Source organism: Pelobates fuscus, chromosome 3 (assembly GCF_036172605.1).
Source record: "Pelobates fuscus isolate aPelFus1 chromosome 3, aPelFus1.pri, whole genome shotgun sequence".
Lineage (NCBI taxonomy): Eukaryota > Metazoa > Chordata > Amphibia > Anura > Pelobatidae > Pelobates > Pelobates fuscus.
The window spans coordinates 112,100,249-112,122,334 of record NC_086319.1 but is presented as its reverse complement, the minus strand read 5'-3'; the positions used below and the strand labels follow the sequence as shown (position 1 = coordinate 112,122,334).

The window sequence follows — 22,086 nt, the reverse complement described above, 5'->3', positions numbered from 1 at the left end:
GATCATAGTACACAATGTGTGTGGATTTCATGTGAGTGTTCTGTTTTGTCCCCACTCCTACTAAGCTTTTTGAATGGGGTGGAGGGCAAAAAAAAGAGAGTACACACACCACATCCACACACATTTTGCCTATAAATAACAATGGACAAAGGACCACGCTCTCTTCTCCTACTCTTCAATCTTCTTTCCAGGTGTGTCCCTGACTTGCTGATAAATAGACGACTACATCAAAGATCTCTCACTCCTTGTAACGTCGTTAAGAAATACCATCTATTAAGTATATGATTATTTGCATTTGGAGTCAAATAAATGCATATTTTCTATAAAGAACATCAAATTGCATATTCATATTTTTGGGTAATATAGATGTATAATAACATGGGGAGCCTAGAAGATATATACATAAAATACTTATTTCAATTACCCTTGAACACATAAATCAAGATATTACAATTTCATCCACACATAGTACAGACAGATAGCACAAACACACACACTGCACACAACCAACACACACCATACACATATTTTGCAGATTAATGAGGGTGATGGATGTTATAGTTTGTAAAGAGAACTCAATTCTAAAAGTCATGTTGGAATGAGGCATATGAGTGTATATGCATATGTGATGATTTGGGTACTTTACCAGAACTACCCTCCAATTTAAACTTAAGACCTAGCTTTTCTCTGAAATACCATTTTATCTCATTGATCTACCAGTGACAGCCAACATACAAAACATCCACAGAGGAAATAGACACTGAAAATACACACACACCAAACATTACACATAGCAAGCAGACACCAAACTATAAGAGAAGATGACAGTGAAAAACTATGGGAGGGCATAGGGTGAGCTAAACAGGGTTATTCACCAAACTCGAAATAGAAAAAAACAAAACAAACAAAGAAGGAGGCAATCATTTCTGACTTACATAGCAGAAAATTGAGCAATGGGAACAGGGATATGTACAATAAAATCATTTCATTAAGCTAAAGTTGTTTTAGTGCTTAGAGGGTCACTTTAAGTAATCCAGGGTTACACTGATGTGCAAATGCAAAATAAGTAGGGCATTCCATACCAGTATAGCCCCCTAAGGGTTTAAAGCTGTAAGCAAATAAAAAACAGGCATTAAAAATAATAATACAAATAGCACCTTGAGAGGTTCAAGTTGATTTTCAATAGATTTCACATTTTCCCTTGAAGCAGCCATTTGAGCTTCTTTATTCCGCAGATGGTCTTTAATTTCCTGAGATTTCTCCTTATTTTGTTTAAGATATTTTAAGTCTGTTTGGTACACTTTTACTTGTTGGGCTTGCTTCATTCGTACTTGCCTCAAAGTCTCCAAAGCTTTAATATATCTTGAATTTGAAAAACAGAAATGGTAAGTAAGTGACTAAAGGTAGGTTGGTACAGGTAATTTTCATTTTATGCTGTAAAAAAAATATTATTAAAAATTTACAGAAATGTTGAAATAATTTGGACAGAAACTACTGTAGACTATGCCATAAAAGGGTTATCCCACTTCACCACCTGAAACCCAATTTTTCATTTGTAACTGCGTGTTGCATTTCAGCCTTTCTACTTGAATTTCTGTATGACCTTTATATAAGGCAAACTAAGTTTAATTGCCAAATTAGCAACAAAATGGAGACTATACCTAAAGACTAATAAAAATGGTGTCACAATTTTGAATAATCTCTTCTTTACCACTTACAATCCACACTGTATCTAAGATTATCTAAAAGAGAGCTTCCTTTTTTTTCTCCTCTTAATGCTGATTCTCCTCATTTGCTTTCCATGCAAGTTGATGGTACTTGCATCAATCCATCTTTGCAAGTTCATGGTCTTGGTGTAATCTTCGATACTGACCTCATTGCGAGGAGAAAAAAGGTAGCCTGCTTCCCTGCCCACATTACGTTGCATAGCGTGATCCCCAGGCTCACCCTATACCCTTCATGATTTGTGCTATGTAAGTGTGTCATGGGAGTTCTACACATAAACAAAAAGAAAGTTAAACAAGTTGAGCACTATCACTGCAGATTAAACTTTAGGTTCTATTCTGTGGGGAGTACTGGCTTCGTTCATATATTAAGGTAGACGTGGATTGCTAGATTATGGCTATGCAATATAGACAAAATTTATCGCAAGTCATGAACTTTGTACTACAGCACACATTGCAGGGATAAGGGTGGGTAGTGATAAAATGACATGGTATCTTAACGATTTAATACCACCGGGTAGTAAAAGTGGATTACCGTGAGGGCAGAAGGTTGGTACAAGGGTAACTGTAATAAGGCTCATATAGTCCAGTCAAATAGAAATAACTAATAATAAAGGATAGTAGAGCAGAGAAGCACAAGAACTTATAAACACATCAAACTGATTATAAACTGTACGGTTGGACTATTCAGTATATCCGCATTTGGGTATTCAGGAGCAAAGCTAGTCCCCGGCTCAGTCCACACTGATCAGCCGATCGATATTTCTGGAGGCTTGACAGATGAGCCAGGAATAAGGGCGAGGATGATGCCTCAGCAGGATTTCGCTCACCGATATAAACCTGTGCTGCATCTCCCCGATTCCTGCCATCAGGTGCATTTCTTATAGACACTTTTGTTGCCTGCTGGTGGCCCTGTAGCACGGGAGCCTTCTAGGTGCGTGGGGTGCGCTTGCCAATATGTCTCCGGTGGGATCTGCCGGTTGGTTCTCTGCACCGCTGTGTCAGTCTCTGCCGCTTAACCGCCCTAACTAGCTGTGCTTTTGGGTGCTTGGGGGGATTCTGCTGTTTCATGGTTGCCTGGCGCTGTGAGGACATGCTCAGACCCTTGGGTATAGTATTTGCTGCTCTATTGCTTATCCTGTCCCAGAACTCGTTACCTAGGCGGTCAAATGCCAGCAAGATCGGGTCCACTTGAACATGCAGCAATAGGCTTGTATGTGATGGAGTACCCCATACGATGTCCGCCATCTTGTTGAGTAGGCCTCAGGCATGCAGTGTGCTTTTGATCGGGAAAGTCTGTGTAATCGGGCCAAGGAGTACCGGCACCAAACTGCAGCAGAGGATCGCCCGCCTCCTCCACCTTCAATCCGCCTGCAGGCCACAAGACAGTTCGGTGCGGTCAGCACCCGTGTGAGCTGCCAGAACCCTAGCCAGGAACAAAGCAAAGTATTTCTCCAGTAGTAAGAGTCGTGTCAGGTGAGATTTAGAGTAACTTTGCCGGTGTATGAGTAGTATTTTGAGCTAAAGCGGAGGAGTTCCAGCCATGTGCGACCTACTCGGTTAGCTGTCAGGCCCTGCCCATCGAATGTAATGATTTTAATTTTGATGTAGATCGCTTTCTCGACAAGGCAAGGGAACATTGGGCTACTTCTAGCTCCTCCAGCACTCCTAAGACTCTGATTTACACCTTTAGATATATGGAGGTTATTTCAGTCAACTGAACAGGATTACTCATTTTGTTTTAACCAACATTCTACTTATTCCCAAACGGACTATATTTTAATTCTCAAGACTTCTTTCCAATTTTCATATAGTCAGATCACACTGCAGTGGTGTGTCAAATGGCAGTAGACCACCTTGTAGGAGGTTATAAAGAACCAATGATAAGATACTGGCTAGTCCTGGGTTCAAAGATTGTAATGGCAGATATGGCTGAATATTTTACTCATAACAAAGAGCACAATTCTTTCAGATCCTTTGTTTGGCATGCTCATAAAAGCACACTTAAATTAAAAATAGTGGTTGGAGCTCCATTGTCAATCTGATATCGGCCAGGTCTATTGGTTGCTTATTATAAGGAATTTAGGGAGATTTTAGTTTATAAATCGCCTTTGTAAATGGAGTATATAACTGGAGATTTGCAACAAAATGGAAAAATGATCCATTGTGTGCAAATTCCTGCATTTTTGTAATTAATCTTAAAGCAAAAATTATTTACTTTTGTACAATGGTTAGGCCTCCTCTTTACTAGTTTGCGGACTTAGATTAAGTCCCCTTTAAGAAGGCTACAGACCAAATATTACTCTGTTTATACATAAAATACAAAGACTGATTGTGAAAGCAAGTAAAGATTTACCTTGTAGCTGAAAAAATTTCATCAAACTTTATCTTCAGCAGCCTTCCTTCACTCAGAGGCCAATTAGACTCCTCTTGATGGCAGAAGATGACGTTGTTTAGAACAGCCCTGGAGACACCTAAAGCAGTGATCATTTCTTTGTCTACTTCTGCACATTTTGTACTCAGGCTCACTTTTTCTCCATGCCTATTAAACCACATGAAAATAAATAAAACAATGTTAAGAATTCAAGAGAAAATGCATATTGCTGCCAGAGGTGTAACTCCAGCTCTGATAGCGTTGTTAACCAGCCTAGATGTTGTTAATTAGACTGATGCTAATTCTGTGCCTATTGGGAGTCTGTTATCGAAGTGTGCACGCCAATACCCCTCCATGCACGAAGATGCACTATTATCACCAATGGTGGATCAAACTAGGAGAAGTTGGCCTCAGCATGGGATTGCAGGTAGGTTTTGCCTCTTTTATTTTTATATTTTTGGTTGCTTGGTTCTTGTTTCCTGAAATGTTCCCTTACATAATGTTTTCATAACATAGCACACATAGCACACGTTTGGCTCAAATCTTGAAAAGGAATAAACTTACTTTATTCTAGTAATCACTCCCTCCAGTGTTTTAAACTCTGTTTTTTTCCCTTTCTGAGTACACACCATGGACCGCTGAACAGCCACAAGTTCTCCATTAACGTCCTTGAGCTGCAATCTAATCTGAGCTCTGACATCTGTCTCGTGAGCAACCTGGAGAACAAATAAATATATATCTTCAAGTCAATAAGTTCGTACATGTAATTACAACTAAACAAGTTCAATGCGTTAACACAAAGTCAGAAAGAAGCAATCAATAAAACGTGGATTGCTGAAAAACCCCAACTCGGCTTATACTCGAGTCAATAGTCTGTATTATGGCAATTTACATTGCCATAATACAGACTGGGGGGAGAGGGGTGCTGGCAGAGCTGTACTTACCTGTCCTGCAGCTCCTGTCAGCTCTCTCCTCCTCCGCGCCGTCCGTTCAGCACCTCGGTCAGCTCCCAGTGTAAGTCTCGCGAGAGCCGCAGCTCTCGCGAGACTTACACTGGGAGCTGACAGAGGGAGCTGCACAGACCGCGCGGAGGAGGAGAGAGCTGACAGGAGCTGCAGGAAAGGTAAGTACAGCTCTGCCAGCACCCCTCTCCCCCACTGGACCACCAGGGAAGGAGCCCCCCTCCCTGGCCAGCTAGCAAGCAGGGAGGGGGGACGAAAAAAAAAAAGATAATTAAAAAAAAAAAAAGAATAATATTTAAATAATAAATAATAATACAAAAAAAATAATACAAAAAAAACAAAAAAAATAATAATTAATAATATATCAAATGCCCACCCCCACCAACACATACACAAACACACACTGCATCACACACTCACACTTCATTCATATACACACACTGCACTCACACTGCATTCATTATATACACACTGGAAATAAATATTCAATTAATATAATTGTTTTAGGATCTAATTTTATTTAGAAATTTACCAGTAGCTGCTGCATTTCCCACCCTAGTCTTATACTCGAGTCAATAAGTTTTCCCAGTTCTTTGGGGTAAAATTAGGGGCCTCGGCTTATATTCGGGTCGGCTTATACTCGAGTATATACGGTACATCTGATTCAAAGTTAAACCATTTTTATTCATGCAGGCTGTTTGAGTCACAGCCAGGGGTGATATGGCTAGGGTTGCATAAACAGAATCAAAAGTGATTTAATCCTAATTGGCAGAGAATTGAGCAGTAAACTTTGAGAGGCATGATCTATGCACCAAAACGGCCTCATATAACGTTGTTAGTGACTTGAAGTTGTGCTAGCGATATTTAATACCCTTTTTGTAGGTTGTGTTTTCTCTTTCTAAATATGCTCAAAAGGAGGCATGATTGTTCTTCGTGGGTTATAATTAATGTTTCTTTTGGCTATGACGCTGGAAGACAGTGGTTGTGCTAGCGATATTTAATACCCTTTTTGTAGGTTGTGTTTTCTCTTTCTAAATATGCTCAAAAGGAGGCATGATTGTTCTTCGTGGGTTATAATTAAATGTTTCTTTTGGCTATGACGCTGGAAGACAGTGGTTCAATTAATGCTAATTGTCATTAACATATCAAATTAACCCACTATCTAAGAGGAGATACAAACGTATGTTAGAAGTCAGTTATTTACATTGAAAGCAGAATTAGAGGCAACTCGTGTGTAACATTTCACACCTTGTATCTCTGGTTGACTTCACAGCTTCAAAAGAGCAATTCATGTTTTAAAGGGACACTAGTCACCGGAACAACTTTAGCTTGATAAAGCAGTTTTGGTGTATAGAACATGCCCCTGCAGCCTCACTGCTCAATCCACTGCCATTTAGGAGTTAAATCCCTTTGTTTATGAACCATAGTCACACCTCACTGCATGTGACTTGCACAGCCTTCCATAAACACTTCCTGTAAAGAGAGCCCTATTTAGGCTTTCTTTATTACAAGTTCTGTTTAATTAAGATTTTCTTATCCCCTGCTATGTTAACAGCTTGCTAGACCCTACAAGAGCCTCCTGTATGTGATTAAAGTTCAATTTAGAGATTGAGATACAATTATTTAAGGTAAATTACATCTGTTTGAAAGTGAAACCAGTTATTTTTTTCATGCAGGCTCTGTCAATCATAGCCAGGGGAGGTGTGGCTAGGGCTGCATAAACAGAAACAAAGTGATTTAACTCCTAAATGACAGTGAATTGAGCAGTGAAATTGCAGGGGAATGATCTATACACTAAAACTGCTTTATTTAGCTAAAGTAATTTAGGCGACTATATAGTGTTCCTTTAACCCCTTAAGGACACATGACATGTGTGACATGTCATGATTCCCTTTTATTCCAGAAGCTTGGTCCTTAAGGGGTTAACCTTCTGACATCTATCACATTCCAATGTAACCCATCTCCTGCTGGAATTTACAATACCACCTCTACCAGGTAGCCAAATCATGTATGTACTACACAAATCAAATTAAATAGCAATATTTGATAGTGCAACAAATAAATTATGCACCCTTGGGGTGAAAGTGCCTAAAGGGTTCAATGATCCGGTCTTGAGCTTAAACCTGAAACATATCCACCAGCATACACCTAATGCTCATTGCATCATATATAATGTTCTATACATTAACTTAAAGCCATTCGATTTTATTTTGGCTAGACAATTTCTGCATTTTATCACAACCCCCAATATTTTTAATGGGTTTCAGAGAGGAAGCATTACTTAAAAATGCAAATGGCGAGAATATCCCTTTCAAATTACCCTCCGATTTGGTACAATCACATTTTTAAGCATAGGCTAAAAGCTCTTGGAAAGCAGGAGTTTATGAAATGTGTAATTCAGCTGTCCATTTTCTGGTGAAATTGTTTTAGGTGTGTGGAGTGTCTCTTCAGGGTGTTCATGGATAGTTAATGGTTATGTGCTTTTAGCTACATAACAGTTGTAGTCCCATTTTAACTATATTGGCATCCGAGAAGATTTTCATAAGGCAATCAAGTTCCTGCACATTACATAACTTGTATATAAAACTATACTGTACCTTTGGATCATGCACAAATGTATTTCCCTTCGATCCTGGTGGAAAATCCCCTGTAGTGATATACTTGAGGCATTCAATAATAGTCTGTAAAACAACATTATTTTTTACTAAAAAGGTTTATAGTTTACTTATATAGTCTAAGCAAGAGAAATTATTATTATTGACATATGAGTAAAACCAACATCACGAGGCATAGTGCTTTTATATTGTGTATATTTTAATTACTATTTGTATTACTATTTTTTTTCTTGCTCAGTTCCTGCTTTCTTTCCACGATGAGAAGACAGTAGAATATCTAAAGAAGGTAGAACAAAAAAACAAAAAATATTCATGAAGGTACATTCCGATAAACAGCATTAACTTCCTTACAAATACTCACCAGCAAGGTATTTGAATATTTTGATTTATCTTATGAGAAAAAAATAATCTTCTTCCATATTGCAAAATAAATGCATATAATGTGCCTTTGGGTATGCATGAGGAAATCAGCTGATGGCTTTCACCCAATCAAATGTCTCAAATCTGCATGTAGTAGCATATAATGAGGAAGTATCTACTTACACTTTAGCATATCAACTCAGATCAGAATGGTTTGACAGCTAACCATTGGACAGGTGTCCAAGAGACACCTGGAACCATAACCACTACAGTGTGTTGTAGTGGATATAGTGCTCAGATTATCCCTTAATAAACCAGGCTAGCATATTGAGCAGTGGACTGATAAAAAAAATAAAATAAAATAATAATAATAATAATAATAATACATTTAACCCCTTAGTGACCAGACCGTTTTCCAATTTTCTTACCGTTAAGGACCAGGGTTCTTTTTACATTTCTGCGGTGTTTGTGTTTAATTTGTAAAACTGTAATTTTTCTCTTACTCATTTACTGCACCCACACATATTATATACCGTTTTTCTCACCATTGAATGTTTTTTCTAAAGATACCATTATTTTCCTCGTATCATATAATTTACTATACATTTTTTTTTTATAAAATATGATGACTTTAAAAAAAAAAAAAAACACACCACACTTTTTCCAACTTTGACCCCAACAAAATATGTTACACATCTACAACTGCCAAAAAAACACCTGTGATAAATAGTTTCTAAATTTTGTCCTGAGTTTAAAAATACCCAATGTTAACATGTTCTTAGCTTTTTTTTCTTTTTTGCAAGTTAGAGGACTATAAGTAGCACTTTGCTATTTCCAAACCATTTGTTTTCCAAATTAACGCAAGTTACATTGTAATACTGATATCTGACAGGAATCCCTGAATAACCCTTCACATGTATATATTTTTAAAAGAAGACAACGTAAGGTAATACACTTGGGGTATTTTGACTCTTTTCACCCTAGGCCGGGTATTTCAAATGGTGGTATATTAACTAATTCTACCACCAGTCTTTGTCAAACTTTTGGGTAGTCATTTTTTTCATTTTTCACACACATTCTACTTTAGGCATGGATTATCAGCTCGTGTTAGTACACCCCAATATGTGTTCAGCAATATCTCCTGAGTACAGTGATACCACCTATGCATAGGTTTGTTGGGTTGTTTAGGGGGGTGCAATGCCAAACCTCTGACGTGTGTTTTTCAAATATGACATATCTTCTTTGCCCATTTTTTTGTGGGGGGGCTTTAAGATATCCCAAATTATTTTCTTGCCATGAGAGTGCATATATTTGAAAAGTTGACAACCAACAGTATTGTACATAGAGTGCTTTGATGCAATTGTTTTAGTCAAAAAAATTTAAGAAAATGTGTGGTGGTAATTTTTCAATTTTACACACACATTTGTGTGTGATTTAGGGGAGCCTGTTAGTTATTGAAAGAAACCACTCCAGGTTGTTTCTGCAAGGCCTCCTGAGTACACCCATGCCCCCCATGCATAGGTTTGCCAGGATTTTGGAAAGGTTCAGTTACAATTGTATGACTTGTAATTTGAGTTGAAATTGAGAGTATTTCTTCTGAAAGGCCTATCTTTAGTTTGCGGCTTATCACGCACCCCAGTTTTATTTATTGCCATGAAAGTGTATATATTTGAAATGTAGACATCCTGAGGTATTGTATATCTAGTGCTTTGATGCCTTTGATGCAACCGTTTTAGCCCCAAAAAAATTGGAGAAAAGTGTGTGGTGGTAATTTTTCAACTTTCATTTTTACCCACACACATTGCTTTTTGACTGTGATTTCAGAGATCCTGTTGTTCGTTATTGCAAGAAAACACTCAAGGTTGTTTTCTGCAAGGCTTCCTGAGTACACCCATGCACCCCATACATAGGGTAAACGTAACCAAAAAACAAAACAAAAAAAAACTGCAAATGTTAAAAAAAAAAAAAAATGTTTAAAAAAAAAATGGACCAGTGTGTGGTATTGCTTGAAGCAGTCCCCAATGCAGAGTCCAGGCCAGTAATATACGGTATCTTTACTCTGCCCCCTCTTAAAACAGACACTGCACTTTTTGGGGGATTCTGCTTTACCGCAGTAGGGGCATTAAGTAGATTGTAACCCTTTTGTACCAGGCTCTTGTCTACCGTATAATTAGGTAGGGCTGCAGCAGCTAATCTGCCAGATCAACCCCATCCGTATGCCGGTTATAGGCTCTGATGCACACTGGCTTCATTGTGCTCTATGCTCTGCCACGTACAGAGACCTCCACAGTCCTCTCAGTGTAGATGGTGGTAAGAAGGTACACATCCTTCTTGTTTCTGTACTTAACTGCCAACAGCTCCCCTGCTTTGTAGCCGGGTATGTGCAAGCTGTCCTGGGAAACCTGCGCGGTTCTTTTTTATTGTACCTCAAGCTACTGAATCAAAACAATACAGTAGCTTGAACAAAGGGACACTGTCTGTATCCAACTGGTACCCTTTGTTCATTAGGTCGAATATCCGGTCCCAGACAATCTTGCCACTGGTTCCCTTATGTTCTGGGCAACCTGGAGGGTCAAGGTGGCTATCCTTTCCCTCGTACACCTGGAAGGCCTGAGTATACCCAGTCTCGCTATCACAGAGTTTATACACCTTTACACCATACCTGGAGCGCTTGGAAGGAATATACTAATTGAATCCCAGCCTTCCCTTATACTTCATCACGGATTCATCCACGCATATATTCCTTCCAGGTGTATAAGCCTTTGAAAACCTGGCAGCGAATTGGATAATCATGGGGCGGATTTTATACAGCCTGTCAAACTGGGGATGCTCCCTAGGGGGGCACAGGCTGTTGTTGCTGAAGTGCATGAAATGTAGAATCATTTCATACTTCTTCCTCGACATACACTGGGAGTAGAGCAGATGGGGCTACTGCTCCAGTAGGAGCAGATGGAGGGCTTCTTTATGATGCCCATCAGCAAAGTCAATGCCCAGAATTTTTTTAATTCTGGCACATCGATGGGGGCCCATTGCTGCTTTGCCAAAAAAAAAAAAAAAAAGGGGGTCAAGTGTTGCAGCACGGAACTGATGGGCATATAAATTACTTTGGGCGACAATGTTCCCCAACACATCATTGCCCAGAAACACCTCCATAAACTGCTGGCGCTAAATCCTGCGACATCCTCATTGATGCCAGGATTTGCAATGAAGGGTGGGATATCTGGCCTCTGGCAATGAGGCACTACCCACTCCTCAGCAGTACTGCCGCTGGAGCAGCAAGTCTCATTCTGGCAGGGGGACTAGCAGCCACAGATACATCATAACTAGATACATCACTAGAAGCAGACACTGTATCAAGTTATGTATCTGAGCACATGGCAGGGTCAAGATCAGGGTTGGAGTCAGACATAGACACGTCAGACTCTAACGCAAGGATGGCATACGCCTCCTCAGCGCTATACGACCTCTGTGGCATGATCCCAATCACTTTATTTAGTGATCTGTCAAAAATAAAATCAAAAATAAACCTCTAAAAAAAATACACAGACAGCAAAATAAGTGCAGCTTTGCAAGAGCCGGTGATCTATACAGTGATCACTGGCAGGATAGGGGTTAATAGCTCTAAAAAGAGCTTTTGGGTCCCACAAAAAAATAAAAAAAATAAACACCTAAAAAAATGCAGACAGCAAAAAAGTACTGCTGTGCAAGAGCCAGTGATTATAGTGAACACTGGCAAGATAGGGGTTAATGGCTCTGAAAAGAGCCTTTGGGTCTCACAATTTTACAAATCCCTACCTAAAACTACCTAAATCACAGATTTCTCTCCCTCTCTCACTAAAACACAAGTGAAGAGAGGGAGGAAATCCATAATGATCAATATTTACGAATATTGACCTGATCACACAAATGGGGTCATGGCTAGAATAAACATTGTTATTTGGGCAAGCTCTGATTGGATTCCTCTATGATGAGGCTGGCTAGGGACACCCCCAAAAGTCCCATGATGCGCTGCCTTTGGAAAGGAAGTGTCATCCTGGGAGTCACACGGCTGGGGTGGGTTAATATATATATTTTATTTATTTTTATAATCATTTGTTTATATTTTCTGATTTTCTTCACTGAGTGCCTAGACCCCCTCAAGGCACTCAGCACAGGCAGAGCATCGGAAGCCTGCCCGATGGATTCCGATGCTCTGCTTTACTGCCAGGCGCCACGTGCGATTACTTGGTGCCCGGCAGTAAGGAGAGGTATTGCACGATGCCTCGACATCGAGGCATCGCTTCCAGCACTCAAATTTGCCGCGGATGTATCAGGTACGTCCACGGTCCCCATTTTTTGTCCGATGTACCTGGTACGTCCGTGGTCAGGAAGGGGTTAAAAAAAAACCCACTTTAGTCACATGTAAGTGGATTTCCTATATAGCATGCATGTGTTTAATACCTGCAAAAGCACTTACTGTTTTCCCTGCCCCATTTGGTCCCACCAGTATAGTCAACGGAGTGAAGAATGTGATGACTTGCTTGTCCTTATCTTCTACACCAAAGCTCCGCACACCAAGGATGCTCATCTTCTCAATTCTAGACATGTTGGAAAATGTCTGTTTTTCTCCACAGAATTATATATTGACAAAATGACCCTACAAAATTGAAAAATGTAAACCCTAAATATAAATACATAAATAAAAACTTAAAAGTCATTATAAACACAACTTCTTTCAATTATATTAGCAGCAATTTTGTATGTTCTACAAGCCACCAACAATAAAAAAAATGAGAGCGCTCACATACTATTTATAATCCATTTAAAAACTCCAGCCCGGGAGACTCTGTCATCACCAAACTGGACCTTTAGCCTTTGTCTATGTTGTGAGAAGATCCAGGATAATAACGGATAGCACCTTCATTACTGTCCTATCTCAAAATAAATGGGACATGTCACCAAGCAAGGTAATTCTCCCTAATGAAACAGGCACCATCACCACAATGGAGTGAGATCAGTCTATTCCCCTAGCAAGCATGAAGGAGAGCGGGAGAACTGCCTGTAGGAGGGTTTTCTGGCTCTCCTCCATTGCTCAGTTTTTGTCATCGTGGAAAATATCTTGCCTTTCAGGAGAGGGACACATTTTAAATAGCTTTTATCAAAAATTTGAAATGTTATGCTGTTTAAATTATTGCCAGGTTGTGTGTACCAGAACAGATAGAATTTAAGTCGGCACATCAGGTGCTGTGTGTTAATTTGGTATTCCATAAGATAAAATCTGCAGTGTCATGTAAAAAGCCCACGAACTCTAAGCATTCATATTTTGGTTACATTCACATGGCCATCTATTTGGAAATGCCATTTACAATTGTTTGTCTGTCATTCAATAACCTTACTCGTCCCACATGGAAGAGAGTAAAGAAGCAGAAGGAAGTTGTACAGAAGGAACTCTGCATTACAGCTGAGATTTTCTAGACTTTTGTGTAGTGTGGGATACCCAGACTATTTGCAAGAGCTGTGACTAAAGCCATCAGCTGACAACACTGCACTTTATTTTACAGTTGCCATCTTATTCAGTTTTGTTTTAGGGGTACAAGACAAACAAAAATAATAATGAGTAACATATTTGAAAAAAATAGCTTTTAGGGAATCAAAGTCAGTGAAGGAAAAAAAACCTGTTAAACTGTGGATCACTTAACAGGGATCAAAGAATCGTGATTTACAGCTGTTCGAATATATGCTGGAGTACTACTGTCTTGAGCCTCCATTTATCAACAGAGTATAAAGAGAAGAAACAAACGCCACAATAAGTGCTTACAAACCATTCGAAGTTTATCAGGCACAAACAGAAAAAAGACAAACGGGGGAACAGGTCAAGCTGAACTTCCTAATGCGTTTCGGACCTCCAGGTCCTTATTGGGATATCTCACATACATAGTAAACCCTTTAAATATTCCACTCAATCAGATACAAAGACAGACTCCACAACTCCATCTATCATGACAGGTTTGGTGAGTAATTCAGTCAATCAGGAGAATTGAACCAAGATATCAACTAGTGTCAACTTGCTAATAAATCATTACCTGGGGGTAATCCTATTAAACACCCATAATCAGTGCTAACCTTGTGGCAACTGGACCTCAGACACAGACAGCGGCATGGGGAAGCGGTTCAAGAAGCTCAAAAAAACCCTCGCTGGCAAGGGTAGCCGGAGCATTGGGGAGATGTTTCACCCGCAGCTCAGGCTAAAGATGGCGGCACGATCAGGCCTGTCTGACTCATCCTCCGAGGAGGAGGAACTACTTGATGCCCCTGACCCTATCTCAGGGGCAGAGAGGTCTGCAGCACCTCTGATACCGGAGAAACTGACGGAAGCCAAGCACAGAGAGATGGACACAGGTTTCTTCAGGAAGGAAGAGATCTTTATTCGATTCACCGACCGGGACTCAGAGGGACTAATGTCACCAAAAACAGCTCAAATCTGAGTCCTGATCGTACAGTGTAGGTCCCTTATATAGACATATGGCTCCTCCTATAATCAGTTCCACCTACATGTACTCTAACCCAGTCAACAGAGTAAAGACTAACTTTCCTGTTTGACCACTTGGCTTGCCCAGCACAATGGAGGAGGGGAATACTCGTATATCCTGTATTCCTGCACATGCTCCTTACACTACTGATTGTATCGTTGCCACGTGCAACCAACCGACCGATACATCAGCATATGCACGTGTACATACCACGTGGCAATCTCGGCCTACTAAATGTATTTTTACCGAGATTCCACCACACCTCCACTGACAGAGGGGTTCCAGCCACAAAAAGTGATATTATGGACCTCATGGTCAACATCAGAGCCTTCTCCCGTGCAAGACGAGCTGCTGGCAGTCACAGACTGAGTAAAGGCCACTGAAGAGGATGTTACAACCCTCTTACAGCGCTATGTGGGTGCCGCATAACAGATCAAACACCTCCAAATGACATGCAAGGCTCTGCAAGCAAGAATGGACGCAATGGACGACGCACGTCGGTGAAACATCCTCAGAATTAGAGGAATAGCGTCCATCACAGACCGTGAATTGCCATACTTCCTCCGAAGCCTGTTTTCTGTAATGTTTCCACCCCGCCAAAGTTCACTAGGGCAGCAGCCCCACAAGATGTCCTACTCTGCTTTCAGGGTAACACAGGCACTCAGGGAGGGGACCGTCACATAACCTCATTGCCACCAATTGGAGGGCAATATCTACCGGCTCACAAATGCAGAAGCCTCTGAGCAAAGCCGTAACTAGAAACCAAGGGGCCCCGGCACATGCAGACACACACATATACAGAGACACACACACAGTCGGTGGCTACTGCCATTATGGCCAGCTTTGGAAAACTACAAAAGGCCTACCGGCTCGAGCAGCTCACACTCAAGCAGTTATACCTTTCTTTTCGTGCACTTTATACCACGTTCATGGTTAGGTTACACTATCAGTGGCTCTGGCGTATTTTGAAAATCTCCAGGCTTCTCGTTACATACACACATTGCCATGTCCCTTGTTAATGGACAAAAAGTGGAGTATCAACATAATGCTGACCAACTGTTTTGGAATTCTGTATACCGCGGCTAAAAATGCTGACAGGGCATTGTAGACCAATATGTTATGATTTCATGCATAACAAAATAAAGAATTTTTTTAACAAATCATCACCTTAACCGGTGTTCATGCCATGAACTGGAGACATATTAAAGTGAACCTGCAATGAAAAAAAATTACTTACCTGCAAATGCAATGAAGATCCTTGGTGAAGATTTCTTACGTTCCAACACGCACCTCCTAGTCATCCTTTGGTCTGCCTCTGTTCTTTGATTTTCTCTGCTTGATACGCAACCACAAGCAGGGCAAATCTCGTCAGGGACGTCGGCACACTGGCTTCATTGCGAGATGCGCCAGCTAGAGAATCTCCATGGCAATCGCAGCACATGCGCTGTGGTTGCTATGGGTGGAGAGCAGAGGGACCTCTTGTGAGAGATATTTTCTGCTCTCCCTTGTCAATCAATACCTCGGGACTCAGACACCTAGGAGAAAAAACCATTTTTAAATAGGTTTTCTCCTAATCTATACATTTGCTAGCACAATGTATAGATAAAATCTTACGCTCAATCTAATGAGCATAAGTTGTTTGGGGCATGACAGGTGCCCTTTAAACTAATAATTGGGGAGATTTAGCAAAGAGTTCAGAAAATAGTTGTTGTTTTTTTCTGGATGGTTTGAAAATATGTTCCGCTTCATAAAAGTATTCTAAAAATAGTCTGAAATGTGTTAGTTCTTTGTATATTCTGACAAATTTGTGTACATGCACAGTTATGTCCCATGAATATTATTGTGGGAATAATCTCCCTCTCTTTCTACACCAAGATAAAACTGGTATGAAAAAAAAATAAAACATTGTATATAGTAAAGGGAGATTATAGGCACCCATACCACTTCATCTCAATTAAGTGGCCTGGGTGCCATGCCCAACTGGAAAAAATACTGTTTTCCAGGAATGTTTAAAGTGCAGGGCTAAAGGGAACCTGTAAGCACTTACTCCATTCCCCTGCCGTGATCATATTAATGAGGTCCAATCCGACAATCCCTGATTTCTGACTTCTCAAGGACACTTCCCCAAGCAGGGCAAACCTTCTCAGTAGTGCCGACATGCTGGCTTTGTTGCCAGTGTCCTAACAGAGTTACGGTACATCACGCCACTAGCAACACAGGGTAGGGGGTGTCTACAGCAACTTGCACTGTGGCCTTTTCTGCTCTCCCTGTCAATCAATTATTTAGCAGTGAGTGTCTGCCAAGAAAGTAAGAGACAAATGGTAGATAAACCTATTTTTACAAAGGAATTTCTCCCAATCTATGTATTTACTAGCAAAGCTGATGGAATTTGGCATGCTTTTCTTACAGAGCTCATTTGCCTCTAGTGGCTGGCACAATGACAGGTCACTATAGCACTAGGAATACATTTTTGGATTCCTGACACTGGTGTTCCTTTAATAAATGGAATACACAATACAAAAAGTGATGCAAAAGAAAAAAAAAATAGGAAAAAAAACACAAATGTATTTAATAGTGGAAGACTGTCAGAACTGATGAGACACACAATGAAAAAAAATCCCAAAACAAGTGCAGGTTATTCCCCACCACTTTGCAAAATCTTCCACAATGTTATAGATATAATACCCTACCCAGCGTTTGCTACCCACTACTAGGTAGCCATTGATGCCCAGTCGCTAGAAAAGCCCCATCTCATGGTGTTGGGGCCTGTAAAACAATGAGGAGGTCTTCACCCCCTTGCTTCGCCTCTTGGACATAAGGAGACTTTACATTAAATAATGGGGGGTGGATATATCATTGGGGGCTTTATATTTATATGAAGAAAAAAATAAAAATAAAACAGGGAGGACAATCCCACTGTCAGTGGATGGGGGTTACTAATTGTATACAGGGTGGGGGGAACTTAATCTCCCTTCCAGCATCCACCCAAGGGTGGCAGGTGGAAGCTATTGCATGGCAGGTAGGGTTAAAAACATCCTTATAGCAATATCATATTGACATCCAGTAAGTATTTTTCTCTACACTTTAATGTGGCGGTTGGGTAGCTTGCACTTGCCAGTAGGTACATGGTTAACCCCCGCAGTGCTGAAGGCTTTTATAATTATCGTTTGCATGCAAGAAGCAAGTGAATCATAATTTGTGAACAGGCATCCAGACAAATGCATTCGGTCCCGAATTTTGTTAAAAGTGGTGAATTTTCCCAATCCTATACTTTGTATATGGTTTGGATGCAGAAGAATTGATTTTATAACAGACATGGATTCTTGCAGATGTCTTCGGACCGACTGAATTGCAACCGCATTTTGTTTTAGCGAATATCAAAATTGCCCTTCTGGTTTAAATTCAGGCATTTTCACTGGGCTGTCCAGCTGGAGAAAATCCAGTGCTTAGTCAATAGACCTGTAAGCTACATTGAGAAGCCTCTGCTTCTAAGATGAAATTATACGCACACAGCAAGGGGTGAGTTGGGGAGGACACAAGAGCCGTGTATGTCGAGATGCACTATAGGCACTTACGTTGTATTAAGCAAGTAAAATTTGGTCACATTACGTTGCAACTCAGAGAAGAGCATTAAATTATTGTCACGAAAGCCGCAATAACACTGTTTAGATCCCCATACCAACTATAACCAATATAATAGGTGATATTACTCACCTTTATTCAAGCATCATGCGAGTCTGACACGGCCGGCGACACCCCCGTTCTGCCTCCTTGGCTGAGATCATCAAAACTGATTATCTCAGCCAATCCAATGTTCCCAAAGAACAAACATTGGGAGGCTATTGCACATGCGCAACAAAACACCATGCGGCGCCAATCAGCATCAGCAGTGCTGCACATGACCAAGGAAGCACATCTAGTCGCCGTAACTTTACTAAGCGGCAATGTAAACACTGCCTTTTCTCTGAAAATAAATGCCTCGTTTCCACTGAGCGGTATGGTTTGGGTCGGTACGGTTCGGAAGGGTTAGAATGGTCCAGCCTATTAAGGTGAGCATTTCCACTGCAAGCTGGACCGCCAGGGGGCATGTGGGGTTTAGACCAAATGCCTAGCGTGTCATTTGTCATGAACATTGACGTTTTCCTGTCCGCCAATCAGTGGATTGTATAGTGTGACACCAGTAGCTCCGCCCTAACTGTACCGTACCATTTCCTACATCTGATGGGGTTTAAACCGCTCTGTGGAAATGGTGCAAAAGTGTTTACATTCAAAAGCTTGCAGGGACTGACTATACACACCAGAACAATTACAATAAAGGACCACTATAGTGCCAGGAAAACAAACTCGTTTTCCTGGCACTAAAGTGCCCTGAGGGTGCCCCCACCTTCAGGGTCCCACTCCCGCCGGGCTGAAGGGGGAGGAAGGGGGTTAAACACTCACCTTTCTCTAGCACGGGGCTCCCTCGGCGCTGGGGACTGTCCTCCTCCTTCGGTCATCGGCTGAATGCGCATGCGCAGCAAGAGCCGCGCGCGCGCATTCAGTCCATAGGAAAGCATTCTTAATACTTTCCTATGGACGCTGGCGTCTTCCCACTGAAAATCACAGTGAGAAGCGCGGAAGCACCTATAGCAGCTGTCAATGAGACAGCCACTAGAGGCTGGATTAACCCATATGTAAACATAGCCGTTTCTCTGAAACGGCTATGTTTACAACAGGCAGGGTTAATCCTAGATGGATCTGGCACCCAGACCACTTCATTATTATTATTATTTTATTATTTATATAGCGCCAACAAATTCCGTAGCGCTGTACAATGGGTGGACTAACAGACACATAATTGAGATCAGACCACTGGACGTACAGGAACAGAGGGGGTTGAGGGCCCTGCTCGATGAGCTTACATGCTAGAGGGAGTGGGGTATAGTGACACAAAGGGTTAAAGTAGGGGAATTAAATAGTTTGTTAGAGAAGGGTTTATTGAGTGCTTGGTAGGTCATTTTTGACAGTTGCAGGAAAGGAGTCATGGGGTGGGGGATGAGAAGCCTGCTGACAGTTTAATTGATACGCTTTAACGAAGAAGTGAGTTTTCAAAGATTTTTTGAAGGAGTGGAGGCTGGGTGAAAGTCTGATTGAGGAGGGAAGGGAGTTCCACAGAATAGGTGCAGCCCTAGAGAAGTCTTGAAGGCGAGCGTCAGAGGTGGGGATCCGGGCAGAGGATAGGCGTAGGTCTTGGGATGAGCGCAGGGGTCTCGACGGGACATACTTGTGTATGAGGGAGGATAGGTATGTTGGAGCAGCATTATGTAGGGATTTGTAAGCAAGTGACAGAATTTTGAATTGGGCCCTATATCTAACTGGAAGCCAATGCAGGGACTAACAGAGCGTGGAGGCGTGGGAGGTGCGACCGGACAGGAAAATAAGCCTCGCAGCCGCGTTCATTACAGATTGCAGCGGTGCAAGCTGGGAACATGTAAGACCGGTCAGAAGGGGATTGCAGTAGTCGAGGCGAGAGAGAACAACAGCATGAACCAATATCTTAGCCGCGTCCGGCGTTAGATATGGGCGGATGCGCGCTATGTTCTTGAGTTGGAAGCGACATCATTTGACTATCGATTGGACATGGGGAGTAAAAGAGAGGTCAGAATCGAAAAGAACCCCTAGGCAGCGAGCCTGCGAGGTAGAGGTGATAGTAGCGCCGTTGACTTGGATGGAGAGAACAGGAGTAGCAGCACTTGAGGGAGGAAAAACTAGAAGTTCTGTTTTGGACAGGTTGAGTTTAAGGAAGTGAGCAGCCATCCAGTTGGAAATAGCAGAGAGGCAGTCAGAAACACGAGTCAAGGTGGGCGGAGAGAGATCAGGGGAGGACAGGTAGATTTGCGTGTCATCTGCATATAAATGATATTGGAAACCAAAGGAGCTGATGAGTTTACCAAGGGAGGCAGTATAGATGGAGAACAATAGGGGGCCGAGGACAGATCCTTGGGGGACGCCGACAGAGAGGGGTTGGTGAGAAGAGGCAGAACCAGAGAAAGAAACACTGAAAGAGCGCTGGGAGAGGTAGGAGGAGCACCAGGAGAGAGCAGTATCCCGTAGACCAAAGTTACGAAGAATGTGAAGAAGCTGTTGATGATCAACAGTGTCAAATGCGGCAGAAAGATCAAGGAGGATTAGGATAGAGTATTGGCCGTGAGATTTAGCAGCAATTAAGTCGTTGGATACTTTGGTCACAGTAGTTTCGACAGAGTGACCAGCGCGGAATCCAGACTGAAGGGGGTCAAGCAGAGAGTTGGATTCGAGAAAGTCTGTCAATCTGGCGTACACAACTCTCTCGAGGATCTTGGAGGCAAATGGGAGTAGCGAGATAGGGCGGTAGTTGGATGGGGAGTTGGGATCAAGGTTGGGCTTTTTCAGAATCGGGGTTACGGTTGCATGTTTGAAGGGTGAGGGAAATGTGCCAGAGGAAAGGGAGAGATTGAAAATGCTAGCGAGAGGAAGAGCAAGAAAGGGAGACAAAGTGCAGATGAGATGCGAGGGAATAGGATCGAGAGAGCAGGTGGTGGTCTGGGTGCCTATAGTGGCCCTTTAAGCTGTAGTTGTTATGGGGACTATAGTGTCCCTTTACAATCATTCATCCCAACAACAAAAAAACTCACTAGCAACTGGGGAACTCCAGTTCCCATGTTGGTACCTGGATCTGCTATCCATTGTAAAAGGTAAAAGAAAAAATACAAAGGCATTTGCCTGCAGTTCTGACTTCTACGCATTTCTGTTAAGTCTGTCTCCCAACAAAAACTGGCATATTTGTGGGGTGTTCCGTGAGCTCTGGAGTTTAGGGGATGCACTGTTTATATCCCTATCACATATCCAGTGTCTGTGCAGAATGTCCTTTAACCATACTTCATGATGTAACACTGTAGTCATACATGACTTTATATCTCATGTTACCTGTATGGGCACTAACGTGTTAAATTCAACTTCCTCGCAGAATGCCCGAAAATTCTTCAGCTGCTAAACATGGATAACTCCAGTTCCGGATCGAATTCCCCGCGAATTCCAGTCATCAACGCGTTAAGAAGCTCCGCCCATTCAAAACCGAAACCAACAGGGTAAAGTTCAGCGAGCTGCCGCGGCCATCTTGTGATTGGCACATGTTTAATGTGATGACAACCTCTCTATGGCGACAACCTTTTACATTTAATGCTTACATGTTATCACTGTCCGTATACACTTTGGATACTTTATGTGAAAAGTTATTTCTTTGTTACCTCCCCACCCCCCAATTTTTTTTTTTCATTACTATATAATCAAACTATATTCAGTCGTTTTATATATATATATATATATATATATATATATATATATATATATATATATACAATAAATACACAATAATACATAAATAATACATATATATATATATATATATATTCCCAAACAAATCAAATCAAACTGTTTCCTATGATACAAGAAAAAATAATTGTTATTTTAAAGAGGCTTAGTTGTAAAACAGCAAAAAAGTTTGTTTATGTGTAAAAATAAAAA

At 41.3% G+C, this 22,086-nt stretch overlaps 1 protein-coding gene across 1 annotated transcript in view; it reads right to left on the bottom strand.

Moving 5' to 3' along the window:
• RAD50 (RAD50 double strand break repair protein) overlaps positions 1-21,616 on the bottom strand; it is a 114,496-nt gene extending 92,880 nt beyond the window's left edge. Inside the window, exons 1-6 of the mRNA XM_063447420.1 lie at positions 21,490-21,616; positions 12,492-12,671; positions 7,658-7,741; positions 4,663-4,814; positions 4,081-4,266; positions 1,158-1,362 (exon numbers count right to left, since the gene is read on the bottom strand). Of these exons, the coding sequence (XP_063303490.1) occupies positions 1,158-1,362; positions 4,081-4,266; positions 4,663-4,814; positions 7,658-7,741; positions 12,492-12,620 (756 nt within the window). The 5' untranslated portion in view covers positions 12,621-12,671; positions 21,490-21,616. The remainder of the gene's footprint in view (positions 1-1,157; positions 1,363-4,080; positions 4,267-4,662; positions 4,815-7,657; positions 7,742-12,491; positions 12,672-21,489) is intronic.
• Between the last annotated feature and the right edge of the window lie 470 nt (positions 21,617-22,086).